The sequence below is a fragment of the Saccopteryx leptura genome, chromosome 5 (genome assembly GCF_036850995.1).
Source record: "Saccopteryx leptura isolate mSacLep1 chromosome 5, mSacLep1_pri_phased_curated, whole genome shotgun sequence".
NCBI classification, from domain to species: Eukaryota; Metazoa; Chordata; class Mammalia; order Chiroptera; family Emballonuridae; genus Saccopteryx; species Saccopteryx leptura.
Genome location: NC_089507.1, coordinates 213,979,644 through 213,997,323, shown reverse-complemented (window position 1 = coordinate 213,997,323; position 17,680 = coordinate 213,979,644). Strand labels below are relative to the sequence as shown.

The 17,680-nt window shown below is 47.4% G+C and overlaps 1 protein-coding gene across 1 annotated transcript; it reads left to right on the top strand.

Moving 5' to 3' along the window:
* Window positions 1-1,644: 1,644 nt before the first annotated feature.
* Window positions 1,645-15,485, top strand: LOC136406279 (BPI fold-containing family A member 3-like). Its single transcript, XM_066386226.1, has 7 exons — window positions 1,645-1,756; window positions 7,372-7,525; window positions 11,021-11,128; window positions 12,085-12,234; window positions 13,417-13,501; window positions 13,954-14,017; window positions 14,528-15,485. The coding sequence occupies exons 1-7, from the start codon at window positions 1,645-1,647 to the stop codon at window positions 14,560-14,562; spliced, it is 708 nt and encodes a 235-aa protein (XP_066242323.1). The 3' UTR covers window positions 14,563-15,485.
* The last annotated feature ends 2,195 nt before the right edge of the window (window positions 15,486-17,680 follow it).

Here is a 17,680-nt window from a genome sequence, read left to right as displayed (position 1 = left end):
CCAGGAAGACTAGAAAAGTACATTTTAAAGTAAATGATATTCTACAAACATCCCCAAGGAGAGTGTGAACCCTGAGAGAAGACCTCAAATTGAAAAAGTCATCATGTGTTATGATCTCTTATGAAACTAGAAGCCAAGTGCCCAAGGTGCCCTCCCAGGTTGCTGTGAAATCTGCCAAGGACCCCCGCACACCCTCCGCAGCCTGGGGGAGTGAAGAGTCCCTTTGTCTCAGAGCTCCCAGCAGCTATAAACTGTGCGGTCCAGACTCCCGGCTCCGTGTGTCTGCAGGGGAGTGGATGAGGGACAGAGTGGCAGCAGGTGAGGTCAGAGAGAACAGCAGGGGACCCTGCAGGGCCCAGAGCCATTGCAAGAATGTTGGCTTTTACTTTGTTTGCAATGGAAACTTTGGAGGGTTTTGAGCAGAAGAAGCATCATCATCTGATTTATGTCTTTAAACCATTGTTCAGGCTGCTGTGTGACAGAGATTGTAGGAGGGCAAGAAAAGAAGTGGTGAGACCACCTAGGATGCCCCTGTAATAATTCAGGAAGCTGGGAGACCACATATAACATGCCCATAATAGTTCAGGAAGCTGGGAGACCACATAGGACGCCCCTGTAATAATTCAGGAAGCTGGGAGACCACCTAGGATGCCCCTGTAATAGTTCAGGAAGCTGGGAGACCACATAGGACACCCCTGTAATAGTTTTGGCCACGATGGTAGCTGAGGTGGAGTTGTTGGATGTGGTCACATTCTGACAGTGTTGGCAGAATTTCCTAATAGATGGGGCATGAGAGGTGAGGAAACAGGTGGAAGGTGACCCCAAGGGCTGGAGCTGGAGCAACTGGGTGGATTGTGGTGCCACTTCCTGAGATGGTGAGGACAGGGCGATTTGAACTAAACTCTGACTCCCAACCCCAGAGCAACAAGGGAAACCTAATGCTTTGGCTTCAAGACTTTCTGTCCCCCTTTCCTGTACATTGTGCTCACAACCCATCAGCCATTCATTCATTCATTCTTTCATTCGTTTGTTTTATTTAACGAGAATTCATTAGTAACTATCATGTGGTAAACATGGGAGGCACTGGACACGCCAGGATTAACTGGACTCAAACTTCCCCTCAAGAAACTGATCATCAGGTAAGGGACTGAGAGATCAATCCTCACTCATTCACATAGTGTCATTTAGTCACTCAAAAAATGATCCCTAGCCCATGATGCAAACAAGCATCAGGGAAAGCATTGAGAATGATCTTGCCCTTTAAGAAAGTCCTAGTCTAATTGGAAAGCCTGAGATTTGCCATCTGGCTCATATATTCATTCATTTATATATTCACCAAAGAGTCACCAACATCCAGCCTGGGCAGGGTTTGGGACAGGACTCCTGCTGGATGACCCAACAGTGGGCTCTCCTGGCTGTCTCCAAGCAACAAGGCCTCCTGCTAGAGCCCTGGCCGCCCTGCAGGGTTCAACCTGCCCCAACACCATGCGAGCAGCTACCGGAGCTCGTCAGGACACCTCTCCGCAGCACTCTGAGGGCGGATTCTGGTGCAATCGTCCCACAGAAAACCTCGAGGTCGTCGTCCCAGCGGCCACCCTCGCAGCCATCTGACCCTTCTTGACACCTGAGGGCCCAGAACCCAAGATGCACCCACTGTGGAGGCTCCCAGTCTTCCTCAGCTTGCTGTTCCTGCACAACCAGCCCTGGCCGGGCCGGGCTGAGGCCCACGTGAACAGCAAATGCACCCTGGCGAGACGTAAGCTAAGCTGCACTCTGCTCTGCCCGCCGCCGTCGCAGGGTGGGTGGGGAAGGCAGCGCCTGGGCCCCGTCCCCGACTTTGCTGGATGACCTCGGGTTAGTCACGTACCCCCTTTCATTCTTTTATTTTGGACCTCAAAGAAAGTCAATGAGGTGGACTCGAGCATGCATCAATTCATAACACATTGGCATTCTCACGAATAGTGGCGAGGCCCCTCTCTTATTTGATTTTATGTTATTTTCCTTTTTACCTCTTAATCTCACTCTCATTCCCTCTTCCTCAGCACGCGCTGCAGAGTGTGTGTGTGTGTGTTTAAATATGTCCTGATACTTTAAAACCCACAGAGCTTTGATTTACGGAAATGGCGTTGTCACATAGATCTCGTGGCTACTGACTGGTTTCAGTGAATGCTGTTGATGTCTGTGGCTTCAGACTGGCACAGAGAGGTCCGTGAGACTCATCCACTTCACCACCACTTGTCCATTTCCCTAGGGATGGACATTCCCCGCCACTATAAACTCCTCTGAGATGGACAGCCTTGCAGATGTCCCTGTTAGGACCCGTGGGAGACTGTCCCAGGGATACACCCGGAAGGCGGATGGCGAATGCTATTTAACTGGGATGGCCAGATGGCACTCTAGAATGTCTGTGCCAGTCTGCACCTACTCCAGTAATAACACGCTTGCCCAGCTCCCCGTGATTCCCCACACGGGAGGGTATCCATCCCTACCAGTCTACATGGGCTGCATAGCAAGATGCCACAGACCGCGGGGCTTAAACCACAGACATTTCCTCATGGTTCTGGAGGTTAAAAGTCCAAGATCAAGTGTGCCTACAGGGCTGGTTTCTGGTGTAACCTCTTTTCCTGGCTTCTTGTGTCCTCACATGGCCTCTCCCCTGTGTGCGCACAAAGAATGTATTCTGGTGTCTCTTTCTCTTATTAGCCTATGGGATTAGGGCCCCACTCTTATGAGTGAATTTAGCCTTAATTACTTCCTTCAAGGTCCTGTCTCCAAATACCATCACACTGGAGGTTAAGGCTTCAATATATTAATTGCTGGGGTGGGGAGGGGAGGGGTGGAAGCAAACTTAATTCAGGACATAGCATTGTCTCTCCAATATTTGCCAGTCTAATGTGGAGTTTGTGATATCTATTTGTTTTAGCTTGATTTTCTTTAAGAAGTGGGAAATTTGAGCCTCTTCTCATAATTTTGTTAACTGTTTTTGCACTTTTTTGAACTTTTGCACATTTTATTATTTGCATTCCTAGGTTTTTTTTGTTTGTTTTTTAATTTATTCTCTTTGACTTGAGAAGATGTTACTTGATTCTTGACATTAGTCCCTTGCCAGGTCTAACTACGGGTTAATATGTCTCCCACACGGTCACCTATCAGTGTTGTTGGGAGGTCCTTCATTGAACAGGACTGTTTTCATAGGTACTCAATTTCGTCTTGTGGTTTGTGGCAGATGAGTCAGAAGCCCTTGTCCTTACCCCAGGCTTTGTTTTTCCAATAGCTTTAGAGTTTAACCTTTTACGTGTAGGGTTTTAATCCATCTGGAGACTTCTTTATGCATTTATGTATGTGAGTTAGAGACCAGCCTCACTTCTCTCCAAATAATGAGTTTGTTTTCTCACCCCATTACTAAAGGGTCAAGTTTCCAAACACTCCGATTCCCTTTTGAGTTCTGTCTTCTGTGCCTGTGTAATCATTTCTGCAGCAGTAACATAATATTTTAAATACTACATCTTTATAGAATGCAGTTTTATGTAAAAGACTTTCATTCTTCCAAATGAATTTTAGAGTGTGTTGAGTTCCTAAAACAAAAATCATCTTGAAATTTGTTTGGGGTCACATTGCATGTGTATTTTAAATTAGAGATTTGGCATGTTCACAATGGTCGGTCACTCAATCACAAACTTAGCATATCCTCCAACTTATTCAGATTGATTTTATATCACTTGGTGAAATTTTAAAGTCCTCTAAACATCTTTAGCTTTGTTAATTTGATTCCTAGAAAGTTTATAATTTTTGTCGCTACAGGATATATAGGGTGAAGCAGAGTGTATTCTGATATTATTATTTATTAATTATCATGTTATTTTTCATCCAAACAACTGTAAAGTTACATTTGTCCCAGCGTATATTGCCTGATTTTTTGTTATATTCTTTAGTTAGTATTACGGGTACTGTGGAGAGGACTGCTGTTGATTTTTGAAAATTAATTTGCTATCTTATTATTTATAATTAGACCTCTATTAGTTCTAACAGTTTGCCTTATTTATGCTATTGGATTTTCTATCTAGCTTGAGGGTTATATCATCTGTAAATAGTGACTGTTTTATCTCTTCAAATTGTATACATCTTGTGCCTTTTTCATATCTTGCCGTATAACTGCGGCCTCCACTAGGAAAGGGAATGTATCTAGAATTCCCCAGTAAACATAGTATTTTCTGTAGGATTTTGGAATATAGTTTTTATCACATTAAGAAAGTCCCCTTATATTCTAGCTTTCTGAATTTCTCTTAATATTAAATCAATATTGGCCTTTAATAAGTGTTTTTCTGCATCTAAAAATTAATATTTTTTTCTCTAGTCCATTAATATGTCAAATTGTACTCATAGACTTTCTGTTGTTAAAGCTATCCTGGCACTTCTAGAATAAATATGATACTTTAATAATGTATATTTTATAAGGTACCAGAATGATCTATTTTTAGTGTGCTATAATGTATCCTACTAATTTATGATATTTTATAATGTAATATATTTTAATAATATACTGTAACATATTAGATTTCTTGGCTGATAATTTATTTAGAATTTTAGCAAACGTTCTATACATAAAATTGATGTATAACTTACTGTCCTTGAGCCTAGAAAAATTGTACTAGCTTCATAAAATGAAATTGGCATTTTTTTCTTATTTTCTTTCACAATGATCTTTCTATAAAAGTTTGGTAAAACTTTTCCACAAAACTATCTAGATCAAAATTGTTCAGGAAATGAGATCTTCACTGGCAATTTCTATTTCTTAATAGTTACAGATTATCACTGTTTCCTGTTTTCCTTCATCACCGTTTGGCATGTCATGGTTAGCTCTAACTGTATCCATTTAATTTGGTTTATATCAAATATATGCATGCATAGTTATGAGCCCAAGGATCCTCATCTGTAAAATGGGTACAGCTAGAACGCTATTACCTGGGCTGCTTTTGAGACTCAATGAAAAAAATATATGCCAGGGGTCCCCAAACTTTTTACACAGGGGGCCAGTTCACTGTCCCTCAGACAGTTGGAGGGCCAGACTATAAAAAAAAACTATGAACAAATCCCTATGCACACTGCACATATATTATTTTAAAGTAAAAAAAACAAAACGAGAAAAAATACAATATTTAAAATAAAGAACAAGTAAATTTAAATCAACAAACTGACCAGTATTTCAATGGAAACTATGGGCCTGCTTTTGGTTAATGAGATGGTCAATGTCGGATTCCATATTTGTCACTGCTAGCCGTAACAAGTGATATGACGTGCTTCCAGAGCCGTGATGCGTGCGTCCCGAGTCACTGGAAGTAGTACTGTATGTGAGCAACACCGTGCTTTGTGGTGCCACCACATACAGTACTCCAGGAGCACAGAATGCGGATGCATCCTGTGCTCCTCTCACTGACCACCAATGAAAGAGGTACCCGTTCTGGAAGTGCGGCGGGGGCCGGATAAATGACCTCAGGGGGCTGCATGTGGCCTGCGGACCGTAGTTTGGGGACCCCTGGTATACGCACAGCACTTTTCTAGCTGTGAATATGTTTATCGCTACAACCACCTCTCACGTATCAGTGCTTAGCTACAAATAATAGAAAACCTAACTCATCCAGGCTCAAACAGAAAAACAGTCACTTCCAGAACTGAAAGTCACAGGCAAGGTCAGATGCAGGTCTGGTTCAGTCAGCAGCTCAAAGCTGCCATTCAGAACCGGATTTGGTCCATTTCCCTTAGTGCTGTTAGCATCATGATTTCATCCTCAGGCTGCTGGTTTCCAGTATGGTAGGAAATGGTGGCCAGTGGCCTTGGAACTGCAGGCTGTCTTGTTCCTTTCCACTGGAAGAAAAAGAGAAAAACCTCCTCCTCAAACATGAAACCCAAGATCTTCTGTTTAGTCTGATAAGACCAACCTGGGTCACAGGACAACTTTGAACCTGAAGGAGTCACCATGCGATGGTGGCTCAGATGATTAACAGCCTCACCTGGACCAGGAAATGGAGATAGTGCCTGAATCAAAACAGAGTTTGGATGGAAATGACAGGATGGTTGAATGGAAGGAAAGATGGGCAGATGGATGGGTTGATAGATGGGAGGGTGGATGGATGGATGGATGGATGGATATATAAATGGATGGAATATTAGACTTTCAACTAGTAGTGTCTGTTGCTCACCAATTCCCAACTGGCTGAGAACAGTTGTTTAAAGGGGATATGCTGGTTGAAGTTTCACCCGTGCAAGAGCCCATAATAGATGCAGATCACAGTAGATATTGGTTGAAGATTAAAATAGGTGGGCAAATCAGGAGAGAAGAAATGTCAACCCTCTCACACCACACCCAACATAAATCATCATTAACTAAACATTATAAGAGTTCTAGGCATTCTTATAGTCTCACTCTATCTTTGAAACTACTTAGTTAATTATGTCTCTCCTACCACACAGAAAGCTGGTTTGTGTCTTTGATGCCCAGCACAGGGCCTGACACCCAGTAGACTCTCAGTAAATATTCTGTGGATGTCTGTCCTCAATGTACCTCACAAGAATCCTGTGAGATGGGTATGATTACTGTCCCTATCACACAGATGAGGAAGTCCAGAATCAGGGAGCTAACAGAGCTAAGAGTTGAACCCAGATCTGTGGCTCCAGACACACCTTTAGTTTAGAGGCAGCAGAAACAGGGGGTGCTGAACAGGGGTCTGGGACCCGGCCCCGGGGGGAGGAGGGTGTGGTGCAACAATGGCTCCCGCTGCTCTGCGGTGGCCCAGAGCACAGGTCCTGATCATAGAAAGGGTCAAGTCAGTGAAATAGGTGAGTCCCGTGGGGAGCGCTGAGGTTTGTTAGAGCCGGACCCCGACTCTGAGCAGGAGAGTCTGGAGCCAAAGGAGGCAGAACTTAGACATGTCCACAGCTTTCAACTCCCCTTCCCTTTTGAAATGCGTTGTTTTCTGCTGGGAGCTGCACTCCGTCCTGCAGTTTATGTCGGGTGTGTTGCGAGAGGGTTGACATTTCTTCTCTCCTGATTTGCCCACCTATGTTAATCTTCAACCAGCATCCACTGTGATCTGCATCTATGATAGGCTCTGGCACGGGTGACACTTCAACCAGCATATCCCCTTTAGGCAGCTGTTCCCGGCCAGACCCTCTGAGGAATGTCACATCGCCGCTGCACAGCCGAACCTCACAGATGAAGAATGTGGATCTCAGGGTTGGGGGCCGGGTGGTGGCATGCACCCAATCTCACAGCAGGAGTGGGTGCCCCAGCCTGCAACTCTGACCTCCCGATTCCAAGTCCCCTGCCTTGTCTGTGACCTTGTACAATGTCACTGATCCCTCCTCTGTTTCCAGTTATTACCCTGGGCCTCATGAAGCACAACACAGAGGGCCGGATTCAGAACATCTGCCTCCTGGACAGTCTGAAGGCCTCTGAGCAGGTGGCCCCGGGCATGGTGGGCTGGCTAACCGGTGGTGGCACGAGCCTCCAGGAGCAGCGAGAAGGCAGGTGAGACCCTGAACCCCAAACCTGGGACTCTTTGCAGAGCTCTGGGTCAGAGGGGAGAGCTGGGGAATGGAAGCGCACGGCCTGGGTAGAGAGAAGGAAGGAAGATTGGAACGAGGATATGTCAGGCCCAATACAAGGATGAGTAGGGGTCACATACAAGGGGTATTTGGAGAGGCAGCATAGCAGAGTAAGTAAGAATGAAGAGTTGGGAGTAAAAGTTTCTCACTGAAATCTTGGCTCTGGCTCTGGCTGGTTGGTTCAGCAGTAGAGCATTTGCTAATCAACGCTGTGGATGTCCCAGGTTCGATTCCCAATCAGGGTACACAGAAGAAGTGACCACCTGCTTCTCCTTTCTACCCATCTCTCTCTTTCTCTCTCTCTTTCTCTCTACTCCTCCTCCAGCTGTTGTAAAGTAATGTTCCGCCGGGTTTACGTAGAGATACTAAGTCCAAATGAATTTTTAAGGAGTTTTATTAAAAGGAGGAGATTTATTTATATGCCGGCCGCATGTGACAAACATGGGGCATATCTGACCCAGATTATGCAGTCTCAAATATAGCCTTGAAGTAGGTTATATACCCTTGATCACACACAGGTTAGCAGGAAAAGGAGGAGGAGGGGAAGATGACATAATCATTAGCCAGCTTATAACATTCGCCTAGAAAATTTATAAAAATATTTCTACATATTAAAACTTATAAGGTAACATATAGTGAAAAATGTTGTTTTATATATTGAAAGACATTCCTAAATCATTTCGTGTTCATTTGCCATCCTTTGTCTAGAGCAGTGGCAGTGAACCTGGTCCCTACCGCCCACTAGTGGGTGTTCCAGCTTTCATGGTGGGCAGTAGCGGAGCCACCAAAGTATAAATAAAAAGATAGATTTAACTATAATAAGTTGTTTTATAAAGATGTATTCTGCCAAACTTAGCAAAAATCCGACATAAAGTACTTGGTAAGTAATTATTATTATATGCTTTAACTTGCTGTCACTCTGCTTTATAAATTTTAAAAAGTAAAGTTACTTCCCTACTTTATAAATCACCATGACTGTGGAACCAGTGGGCAGTTAGAAAATTGTACTACTAATAGAGATACATAAGTGGGCGGTAGGTATACAAAGGTGGACTGCCCCTGGTCTGGAGGTGTATACATCAACTACTGGCCTTCAGGATGGGAGGGGGAGCCCGCATGGCTCCAGGGGATGAGCATCCATTAAAGAAGGACAGAAAGGAGAGGAAAAGGGCTCGCTCAGTGTGTCTTCCCTTCCCCTGCACGAGGCCAGGTGTTTATCCTCTTCCTCACAGGTGTGGGGGAAGGGAGGGAATTCAAGTTTCTTCTCCACTTCCACTCAAAACTCAGCACAAAGTTTCTCTATGTATACCACAATGCTGTCGTCCATCCTGAGTTGGTGCAGATCACAACAAGTATAAAACATATATTTACAAAATCTCTCCATATGCTTAGCCCAAATTATAAAATGCCCTTTAAGCTTCCTGGTAAGAGCAGGATTCCTACACAGTATGTCTCTGCAAGTCAGGAAACCTTCACATTTCTCTCCCCTCACTCTCTACAGAAAAGAGAGGACAAGAAACCTGACTCCTCCTCCTAAAATATTACTATTAATTTTTCTATTCTTTGGTACCTTGTCACACATCCATGGCTCATTCTAGCAAGTTGGCCCTGGACACTAAGGATGGCACCTTGGCCTTGCCTCACGCGTTAAAATAGCTTGCTTGCCGAGCAACAAACAACGGCCCCAGACGGGCAGAGCTTCACCCCATACAGGACTTTCTGGGTGGATCCCGATCAGGGCACATGTGGGATTCTGTCTCTTTCTCTCTCTGCCTTTCAGTTCAAAGAAATAAAATAAAATCTTGGCTCTGCCACCAACCTTGGGGAAACCGTGGACTGCTTTGGCCTTACTATAACATGGGTGCCCAGAGGGCAGCTGGCTAAACATCTGGTGCCAAAGGAACTCAGGACTGGAGTCAGGCATGTGAACCTCACATTACTGCTTGATGACTGTGTGACTCTGGCCAAGGCATCTGAGCTGTCTAACCTTCAGCCCTGAGTCCACCTCAGTGAAATGGTCATGATTGTCCCTGTGGCTGGCAGTTTGGGGGTTTTCTCTGCCAGACATGGTGGGTGCATGGCCATCAGTAGGGACAATCACCCTCACAGAACTGGGCCTGTCCTGTTCACCTCCATTTCCATGCCTCCCTCCTGAGGGGCGCAGGCCTCCCCAGATTCCCAGGCTCAAAGCTCCTCGGCCCCAGCACGCCATTATTCCAGCCCGCTGTGCCTGGGGCTCCTTTCTCTCTGCCTCCAATCCCCTCTCTCTCCATTTTAGTGGGGCCTCCCCTCACCAGCAGGGTGTTCCTGGATGCAGCCACGATCACCTCCCTTCATTCATTCCTTAAAGAACTGTCACAAATATTTATAGAGCACTTAATGTATAACAGGACCTGGGCTGGGTACTGAGTACATAGCTATGAGCAAGACACACAGTCACTGCCTTTTGAAATCTTATTCCTCATTCATGAGATAGGCCACGAAAGTAAATAACCAATGGCAGGTGGAGGGGGATGAGGGCTGTTTTATGAAGGTAAAGGGTGAGTGAGGGGGCCGATCAAGAAGACCTGTGCAAAAGTAACCCTTAGGAATAAACCGGAATGAAGAAGCATGTGACGTAAGAGGCATGCGGGGTGGGGAGGAGGGCTAGAAAGGTCCGGAGGAAGGAAAAAAATTGTTGTGTTTGAGAAGAAGCACAGGTCCTGCGTGGCCAGGTGAGCAAGACGGCAGGTGAGGCCGGGCCCTGCAGGTCTCAAGGGCTGTGGTGGGGAGTTTGGGTTCTAACCAAGGACAGTGAGAAACACGCGGAGAATGTTGAGCGAGAGGGGAGTTAGGCCCCTTGGGCTGCCCCAGGGAGAGGTCTATAGAGAGGCCAAGGTCACGCTGGAAGCTCAGAGAAACTAGAGTGTCTCCAGACAGGCAGTGATGGTCACAGGGACCTGGAGAAGGTGACAGAGGAGGATGTGTTTTACAAGCAGAGACAACATGACTTGCTGATGGTTTGAATGTGGAGGTGAGGGATGGAGGCCATCAATTGCGCCTGAGCTTTGGGTCTGGGCGGCCTGGTACATTGTGGGGCTGCCTGGTAGGTGGTGGGGCAGCCTGGTAGGTGGTGGGGTCACCTGTCGAGCGAGGCAGGCGTGGTGTGAGAACAGGCCTGCAGTCTGGGTCTGCGGCTGGCTGTGGGTCACAGAAATCGGTATAACCGTGTGGAGCTGTCAGGACACTCGGGACAGCTGTGAGGACTTGCAGCCAGGGCTCCCATAGGTGGCTCTTGCTCACAGAGCGTCTATAAAAGGCTCTGACTTCAAACGCACTGCCAGGCCCTTGTGACAGGGGCCGGCCTTGTCTGTCAGCCCAAGGCCTTGCTACCTGGGGTCCCTCCCCCCTGCGGGACCTCTGCTCTTTCTCTGTGTAGCGCCAACATCACCAACATTCAACTGGACTATGGCGGGATCCAGATGTCTTTCCACAAGGAGCAGGTCTCGACAAACATCTCACTTGAATTTGACATTGACTTGAGACTGTAAGTCATACAGACAGAGGGTCTGGGGTCCCTCCTGCTCACTGGGGACCTGGGAGCTGGGGTGTGGGGTGGGGAAGAGAATGTGGCCACCTGTGGCACCCAGTTTTTTCTAACCCCGACCTGGTTTCAAATTCTCTCGCTGTGTGACCTTGGATAAGTCACTTCACGCCTCTGAGCCTTAGTTCCTGCAACTGAAATGTGGATGGCAATCATCGGTCTGTGGAGGCAGATCATTTGCTCGTTTAAACCTGTGTTTAATGACGTGGACAAAAGGAAAGTGGCTGCCAGAGGGAGGGGGTGAGGGGAAGGGAGTAAAGAGGGACAAATATAGGGAGAGGGGAAATGATTTGACTTTGGGAAATGGGCACACACCACAACAAACAGTTCGATGTTCACCTGAAATCTATGCATTGTGTTTGACCTATGTCATGCCATTAAATTTCATTTCTAAGAGAAAGAAAAAGAGCAAAGCAATTAAAAGAATAAAATAAAACAAACCTATGTGAGTTCACTACAATGTTTTAAAAAAGGAGAAACAGTATGAATAAAAAAGAATTCTTCAAATAAAAAAGAAGAAACACTGTATCTCATCACCCTTCCCTTCCTTTAACATCCTTTAAGGTCCACTCACTGTCCCCAAGGAAAAGGGGGCTACAGCTAAACAGTAAAACTATTTTTAAAAAGAGGAGTAAACTCTCAACCTTTGCATTCCCAAAGGCCCCCCAATCTAGTCTGTATAAAGGATTTTCAGAAGCCACAGTGGCTAATAGCAGTTTTCTCCTTAATCACTGCCCTCAGGATTTACCACGCAGGGTGTGGCGCCCCTCTGGGCCAGTTTGTTGAAAGGACTCAGTGCTGTCCACGTGGAGAGCCACTCTTCATGTTGACTGCCTCCACCTCCTGCTCTTTCTCTGTCTCCTGTCCTCTCCTCTCCTCCTCTCTCTCATCCCTAGAAGGCCCTTCAATAACAAGACTGTGAAGACACATGCACGCATGAGCCTCGCTGTGGAGTTCTGGCTGGAGAAAGACGAGTTTGGCCGGAGGGATCTGGTGATAGGCCATTGCCTCGTGGAGCCCAGCAGTGTCCATACCACGATCCTCACTGAGTAAGGTCCCCACTGGTCCTCCTCTGGGCTGGGCCCCTTCCTGTGGCCACATGTCCTCACCACCTCCTGGGTGAACTTTCTGCAGGACCTGGTCCTCCTGCCTCCCAGTGATGCCCCGCCCTCTTCCCAGAAAGAAACCAGGCTCCTCCCTTCCACCCCTGCAACCCACCTCCACCCGCTCCCATCAGGAACTCTTGGTAGCCCCCCCCCCTCCCCTCGCTCCATCCTGCGCTGTCTCAGCTCCTGGGTCGCTCCCTGAGCCATTGCAGGAGCGTGCTCCGGTGGCCCCTGGCTGGACCTCACCTCCTTCACTCCGTGCTCCGGCAGCAGAAGTCACTTTCTAGTCCGATATCTGGCCGTGTCCTCCAGCCCCAGCCCCACTCCTCCCAGGGGTCCTCCAGTGCCCTGTGGATGAAGAGCCAACTCCTGGACGTCACTCTAGGCCCCACTTGTCCTCTCCGCTGCCCCACCCTGCTCCACGCTGCAGCCCTCTGCCCTGTAGTCTCTCTGAAGGACCCGCCCCTCCATCAACACACCCTGTAGTTTCACACAGCTGTGCCTTTGCACATGCGGATCCTTTGGCTGGGATGCTCTGTCCTTCTTCTTTAAGGCTCCTTCTCATCACTCATTCATTCAACAAATGTTTACTAAGAACCTACTATACCAGGCCCAGCATGTTTGATTGTAGGGATACAACAGTGATCAAGACAGAAAAGTAAAAAATCCAGAGCTAAATGAAGACCTACACCCTGGCCGACCAAGTCTGTCAACCTCAACAGACAGTGAGTCCCTAGGAGGCAAGAGTTAGGACTGATTTCTCTCTGTAATTCCAAAATGCTGAAAGCAAGGAAGTTCTCAGGGGACGACCATTCACTGATTCATCAGACAGTCACCAGGTGCCTAGGTCACGCCAAACATTCGAGGACAGGGCGGTGCAGGGGGAAGACAGGGGACTCGGGGGCTCTGCTGACCTGGTTCTGACCTCATCGATGCTAACTAGCTGTGTGACCTCGGACAGGTCACGTTGCTTCTCTGAAGAGCCCCTTTGACTGCGGCTGACCACAGTGCCTCTTGTTCAACAGGGCCAGCTGCGGAGTCAATGCGTAACCTGTATCCAACAGAGAGCACTTGGTACTATTTCGCCTGTATTTATCTGTTCTGTACCTCTACCTCTCTCCCCAGAGATATTGCACCCAAGATGAAACATTTTCTCAACGATGTTAGACAAAAACTGGAGAAAGCTATCCCACATATGATAGAAGATCAGGTAAGCTGGAGAAATATATTTTGGCCTCGGGCATCCTTCGCTCTGAGGGTCAGGGTATATGCATCTTGGAAGTTTAGCAAAGAGTTTCAAACCCTGGGCTTTCAAAACCTGAAAAACTTCAATTAAAATGGTCAGTTCTGCCACCTTCTGGCTGTGGGTCCTCGGAGAAGTGACACCGTCTCCCAGAGCCTCAGTTTCCCCATCAGTAGCACGGGAACGATCCCAGTCCCCATCTCCTAGAGATGTCCGAGGATTCGGGCAGTAAGACATGGGAGTGCTGCGTGCATGGCACCAGCGGGCAGTTGGACTCAGAACAGGGAAGCTGAGCTCCTTTTCCCGCGATTCCCTGTGGGAATCCCATGGAGGATGGAGTCTAAGCTTCCAGCCACGGGCCCTGTAGCTTCCTGTTCCCGGCTCCTGACCCGGCCCTTCTCTCTGTGCTGCCGGTCCAGGTGTGTCCTCTGATGGGTGAAATCCTCCGGCAGCTGGACGTGAAGCTGGTGAAAAGCCTCATGGGTGAGTGTCTGCGTCCATCCAGGGAGGACTCAGGACGGGTACATGGCAAACAGAGGTGCCCAACGGGGGCTCCCAGCGAGACCTACTGAGGGTGAAGTGTCCATACTTTAGAGGTGACGACGTTGCTGTCCCCCAAGAGAGCTGGGACAACAGAGGGCACACCTACAAGCAGCCTGGGCCTCCTCAAGTCACTCACACCTCCAAATTACCAGAGATTATAGCTTCTGCACTCGACCCTTTAGGGAGCACACGGGCACCACCCCAGACCTGAGACCGCCCACTCCAGTTGCAGTTTAACAGACCCAGTCCCCGCCCCCAGGGAGCCAGCCCTGTCTGGTGAATGCACGACAACCGGAAGTGAAGGCTTAGCTATCATGTGGAAAGGGTTGTGATAGGGCTGCTCTGGGCACCTGCCCTGGGTGGGCATGGCTGGTGCGTCTTCTCCACTGTGGGCCCGGGAGGTGGCGCAGCGTACAAGCAGGAGCCTGAGGCTGACCCTTCTCCTTGCAGAGCAGGGTGCCGCGCATGCGCTCAGCCAGCTGTGAGCCCGGCCGGCCCTCCGCGCGCCTGGGTCGGGTGCTCCGCTGCCGACTGGTGACCAGAGGAGATTCCAGGTCTTCGAGCTGGGCTCCCGCTGCCCTGAAAACCTTTCCCACAGACCCTCTGGACATACCGTTTTCTTCCATAATAAATTGTAGCTCTGAAGGCTGCAGACGTCCCCCTGCCTGGGCCCGGAGTCCGGGATCCAGGAGTAAAGAACTGACCAAGGCGTATCCTGAGACAGAATATACCTCGGTTTGCTCAACAGCCCAGAAATCCCAGACAAAACTTGCTCTTCCTGTATTTTGCAGCCGGAAACCCATCCACAGATGCGCTCATCAATGTAGAGAGGGTCCTGTTGAGATTTCCCATTCCCTCACTCATAGAACCCACATGTATTGAGTAGCTACCATGTACCAAGCCCTTTGCTGAGCTCCAAGGGAGTGTCAGCGGAAGAGAGTAAGCGTTAGCATTAGACATAGCTGAGTTCAGGTTCAGTTTGTCCCAACCAGAAGGTACATGCAGGTCTGGACCAAGCGCACAGGGTTCCGTGCCTTTCACCCCCCACCAGAGGGCGGCACGGAGTGCAAGCTCAATGGATTGCTGTGGTGAAATGAGCGAAGGACTCCTGGTCTTAGGATTCACTACCTGGGTTTGGAACAAGGCACTTGACCTCTTGGTCTTCCTCACTTGTGAAATGGAAAAGCTTACAGGGTGTGGAGCATCAGGAGCCTTCACGCTGCTGGTGGAGGGGAGTTGTGCCACAGCCTTATAACACTGGGCGGCAGCTGCATCTCCTGAAGTTCAACATGTGACACACACCGCCTCTCTAAGGTTTGTGTGCAACAGAAACACGTGCACGTGGGCAGCACGAGACATCTACAGGATTGCTCATAGCAACAGGGATCATATGGCCCCAAAAAGCTCCCTAAAGGCCCTTTAGAAAAATGCATAAACAGAGATCTTGGGGGATAGTCACCCAGCAGAATCTCCGCAGTGATGAATATGACCTACAGCTACACACAGTCGCATAGATGCATCTGACACACCTCATGAAGCCAGACACAGAGCAACTGGTGTCGCAGCCCCACTCACATGACGCTCAGAACAGCAAAACGAATCTATGCTGTTAGGTCCAGATACAGGTTACGGCTGGGGAGGGGGTCAGTGACTGGGAAGGGCTCAAGAGAGGTAATATTCTGTTGTTTCTGGACCAGGGTGCCGATCGTGGGGAGGGTGTTCCGTTTGTGACAATTCCTGAGCTCTTCAGTTAGGTGCATTTTCTTTTATAGATTATCCTTCAACAAAAATTGTTTCTAAATAAACATATTTACCATGCAAGGTGTTTGTCAGCGTACATGAAAAGCCACTTGCAACATGTTTAGCCTATGCCAAGTCCGTAAGGCAGCGGTTCTCAACCTGTGGGTCGCGACCCTGGCAGGGTTCAAACGACCAAAACACAGGGGTCGCCTAAAGCCATTGGAAAATACATATTTATTATACAATACATTTTTAAATAAAATATGTATTTCCGATGGCTTTAGGTGACCTCTGTGTTTTGGTCGTTCGACCCCCCCCCTCCAGGGGTCGCGACCCACAGGTTGAGAACCGCTGCTGTAAGGTATGTTATTAGACATCATTTAACTCGTTTTTAATCATTTGGCTAATGACCATTCAATTCTTAAATATGAATTCTCACCCTCTCTCCCCTGAGGATAGGGAAAGCGTGCCGAGAAATCATGGGGCAGTTACACACATATCACCAAGAGAAGCACATGCTTATGAAGCCCGTGGCATGTGCCAAGCTCGGTGTCAGAAGCAGCTGATGATCAGCCTTCATCAGACCCTCACAGCAACCCCATGAGGGACGACCTTATTTTACCCATAAATAGGGTAAAATAAGGGTAAAATAAGGTAAAGGGTAAAATAAGCCATTCACTGAATGGCTGTGAGAGCAAAGAAAGCAGGCTCGCTTGATGATGGGTTGACACTAGTTTATTTCTGATTTGTTATTTATTTTTATTTTTTTGCTCTTATAAACAATTCTAAATCTTTAAGTATAGAAGGGTCTTCTGAAAATAGAAATTATTTCCTTATTGTAGGTTTCTAAAATTATTTCAAAAGTATTACCAGTTCTGTCATTTTAAACTGTTAAGGTACATAACAATTTTGAGCATTCCAAATCACTTACCGGATACCTCGCCAATGCAACTGAACTCAGTGATGTGATTCTAGCAGGCACCGGTCAGTTGCATCACATGCCCAACCAGTACAAATTATTCCCATTTTCACAAATTTTGTTTAGAAAATTTCACAGATGCCATTGTTTTCATTTTTTTAAACTTTCAGTAGAGCAAGAATGTCATCTCGGCCCTGGCTGGATGGCTCAGTAGTAGAGCATTGGCTTGGCATGCAGGAGTCCCGGGTTCAATTCCCAGCCAGGGCACACAGGAGAAGTGCCCATCTGCTTCTCCACCCCTCCCCCTCTCCTTCCTCTCTGTCTCTTTCTTTTTCTCCCGTAGCCAAGGCTCCATTGGAGCAAAGTTGGCCCGAGCACTGAGGATGGCTCTATGGCCTCTGCCTCAGGCACTAGAATGGCTCTGGTTGCAACAGAGCAATGCCCCAGAGGGGCAGAGCATCGCCCCCTGGTGGGCATGCAGGGTGGATCCCGGTCGGGCGCATACAGGAGCCTGTCAGACTGCCTCCCCGTTTCCAACTTCAGAAAATACAAAAAATAAAAAATAAAATAAAAAAATAAAGAAGAATGTGTTCTCATCATTCTTTTTTTTTAGTCTGTGATGTTATCTCCATAGAGTAACTATCTTCAGAAGAGTATCCTATTATTAACAAGAGTGTTGGTGCTTTCCTTGAAATTTATAAACTTTCTTACAATCTTCTTTTGTAAGATTTTTAAAAAAATTTAGGCTGACCTCTACAATGAACTGAATCTGACATCATTGGCAATCTATTTTATACCCTGTCTCTCTTATTCACGAATTCTTCATTTTGCTCCATCTCCCTGTTGCTCACTGTTTCAGGAAAGAGCAGGTATGGAATCCTTTCTGATCCCTTCCAGGTCTGGTAATGTCCTCCTGTCATGTTTAGACACACTGAGAACCTGGC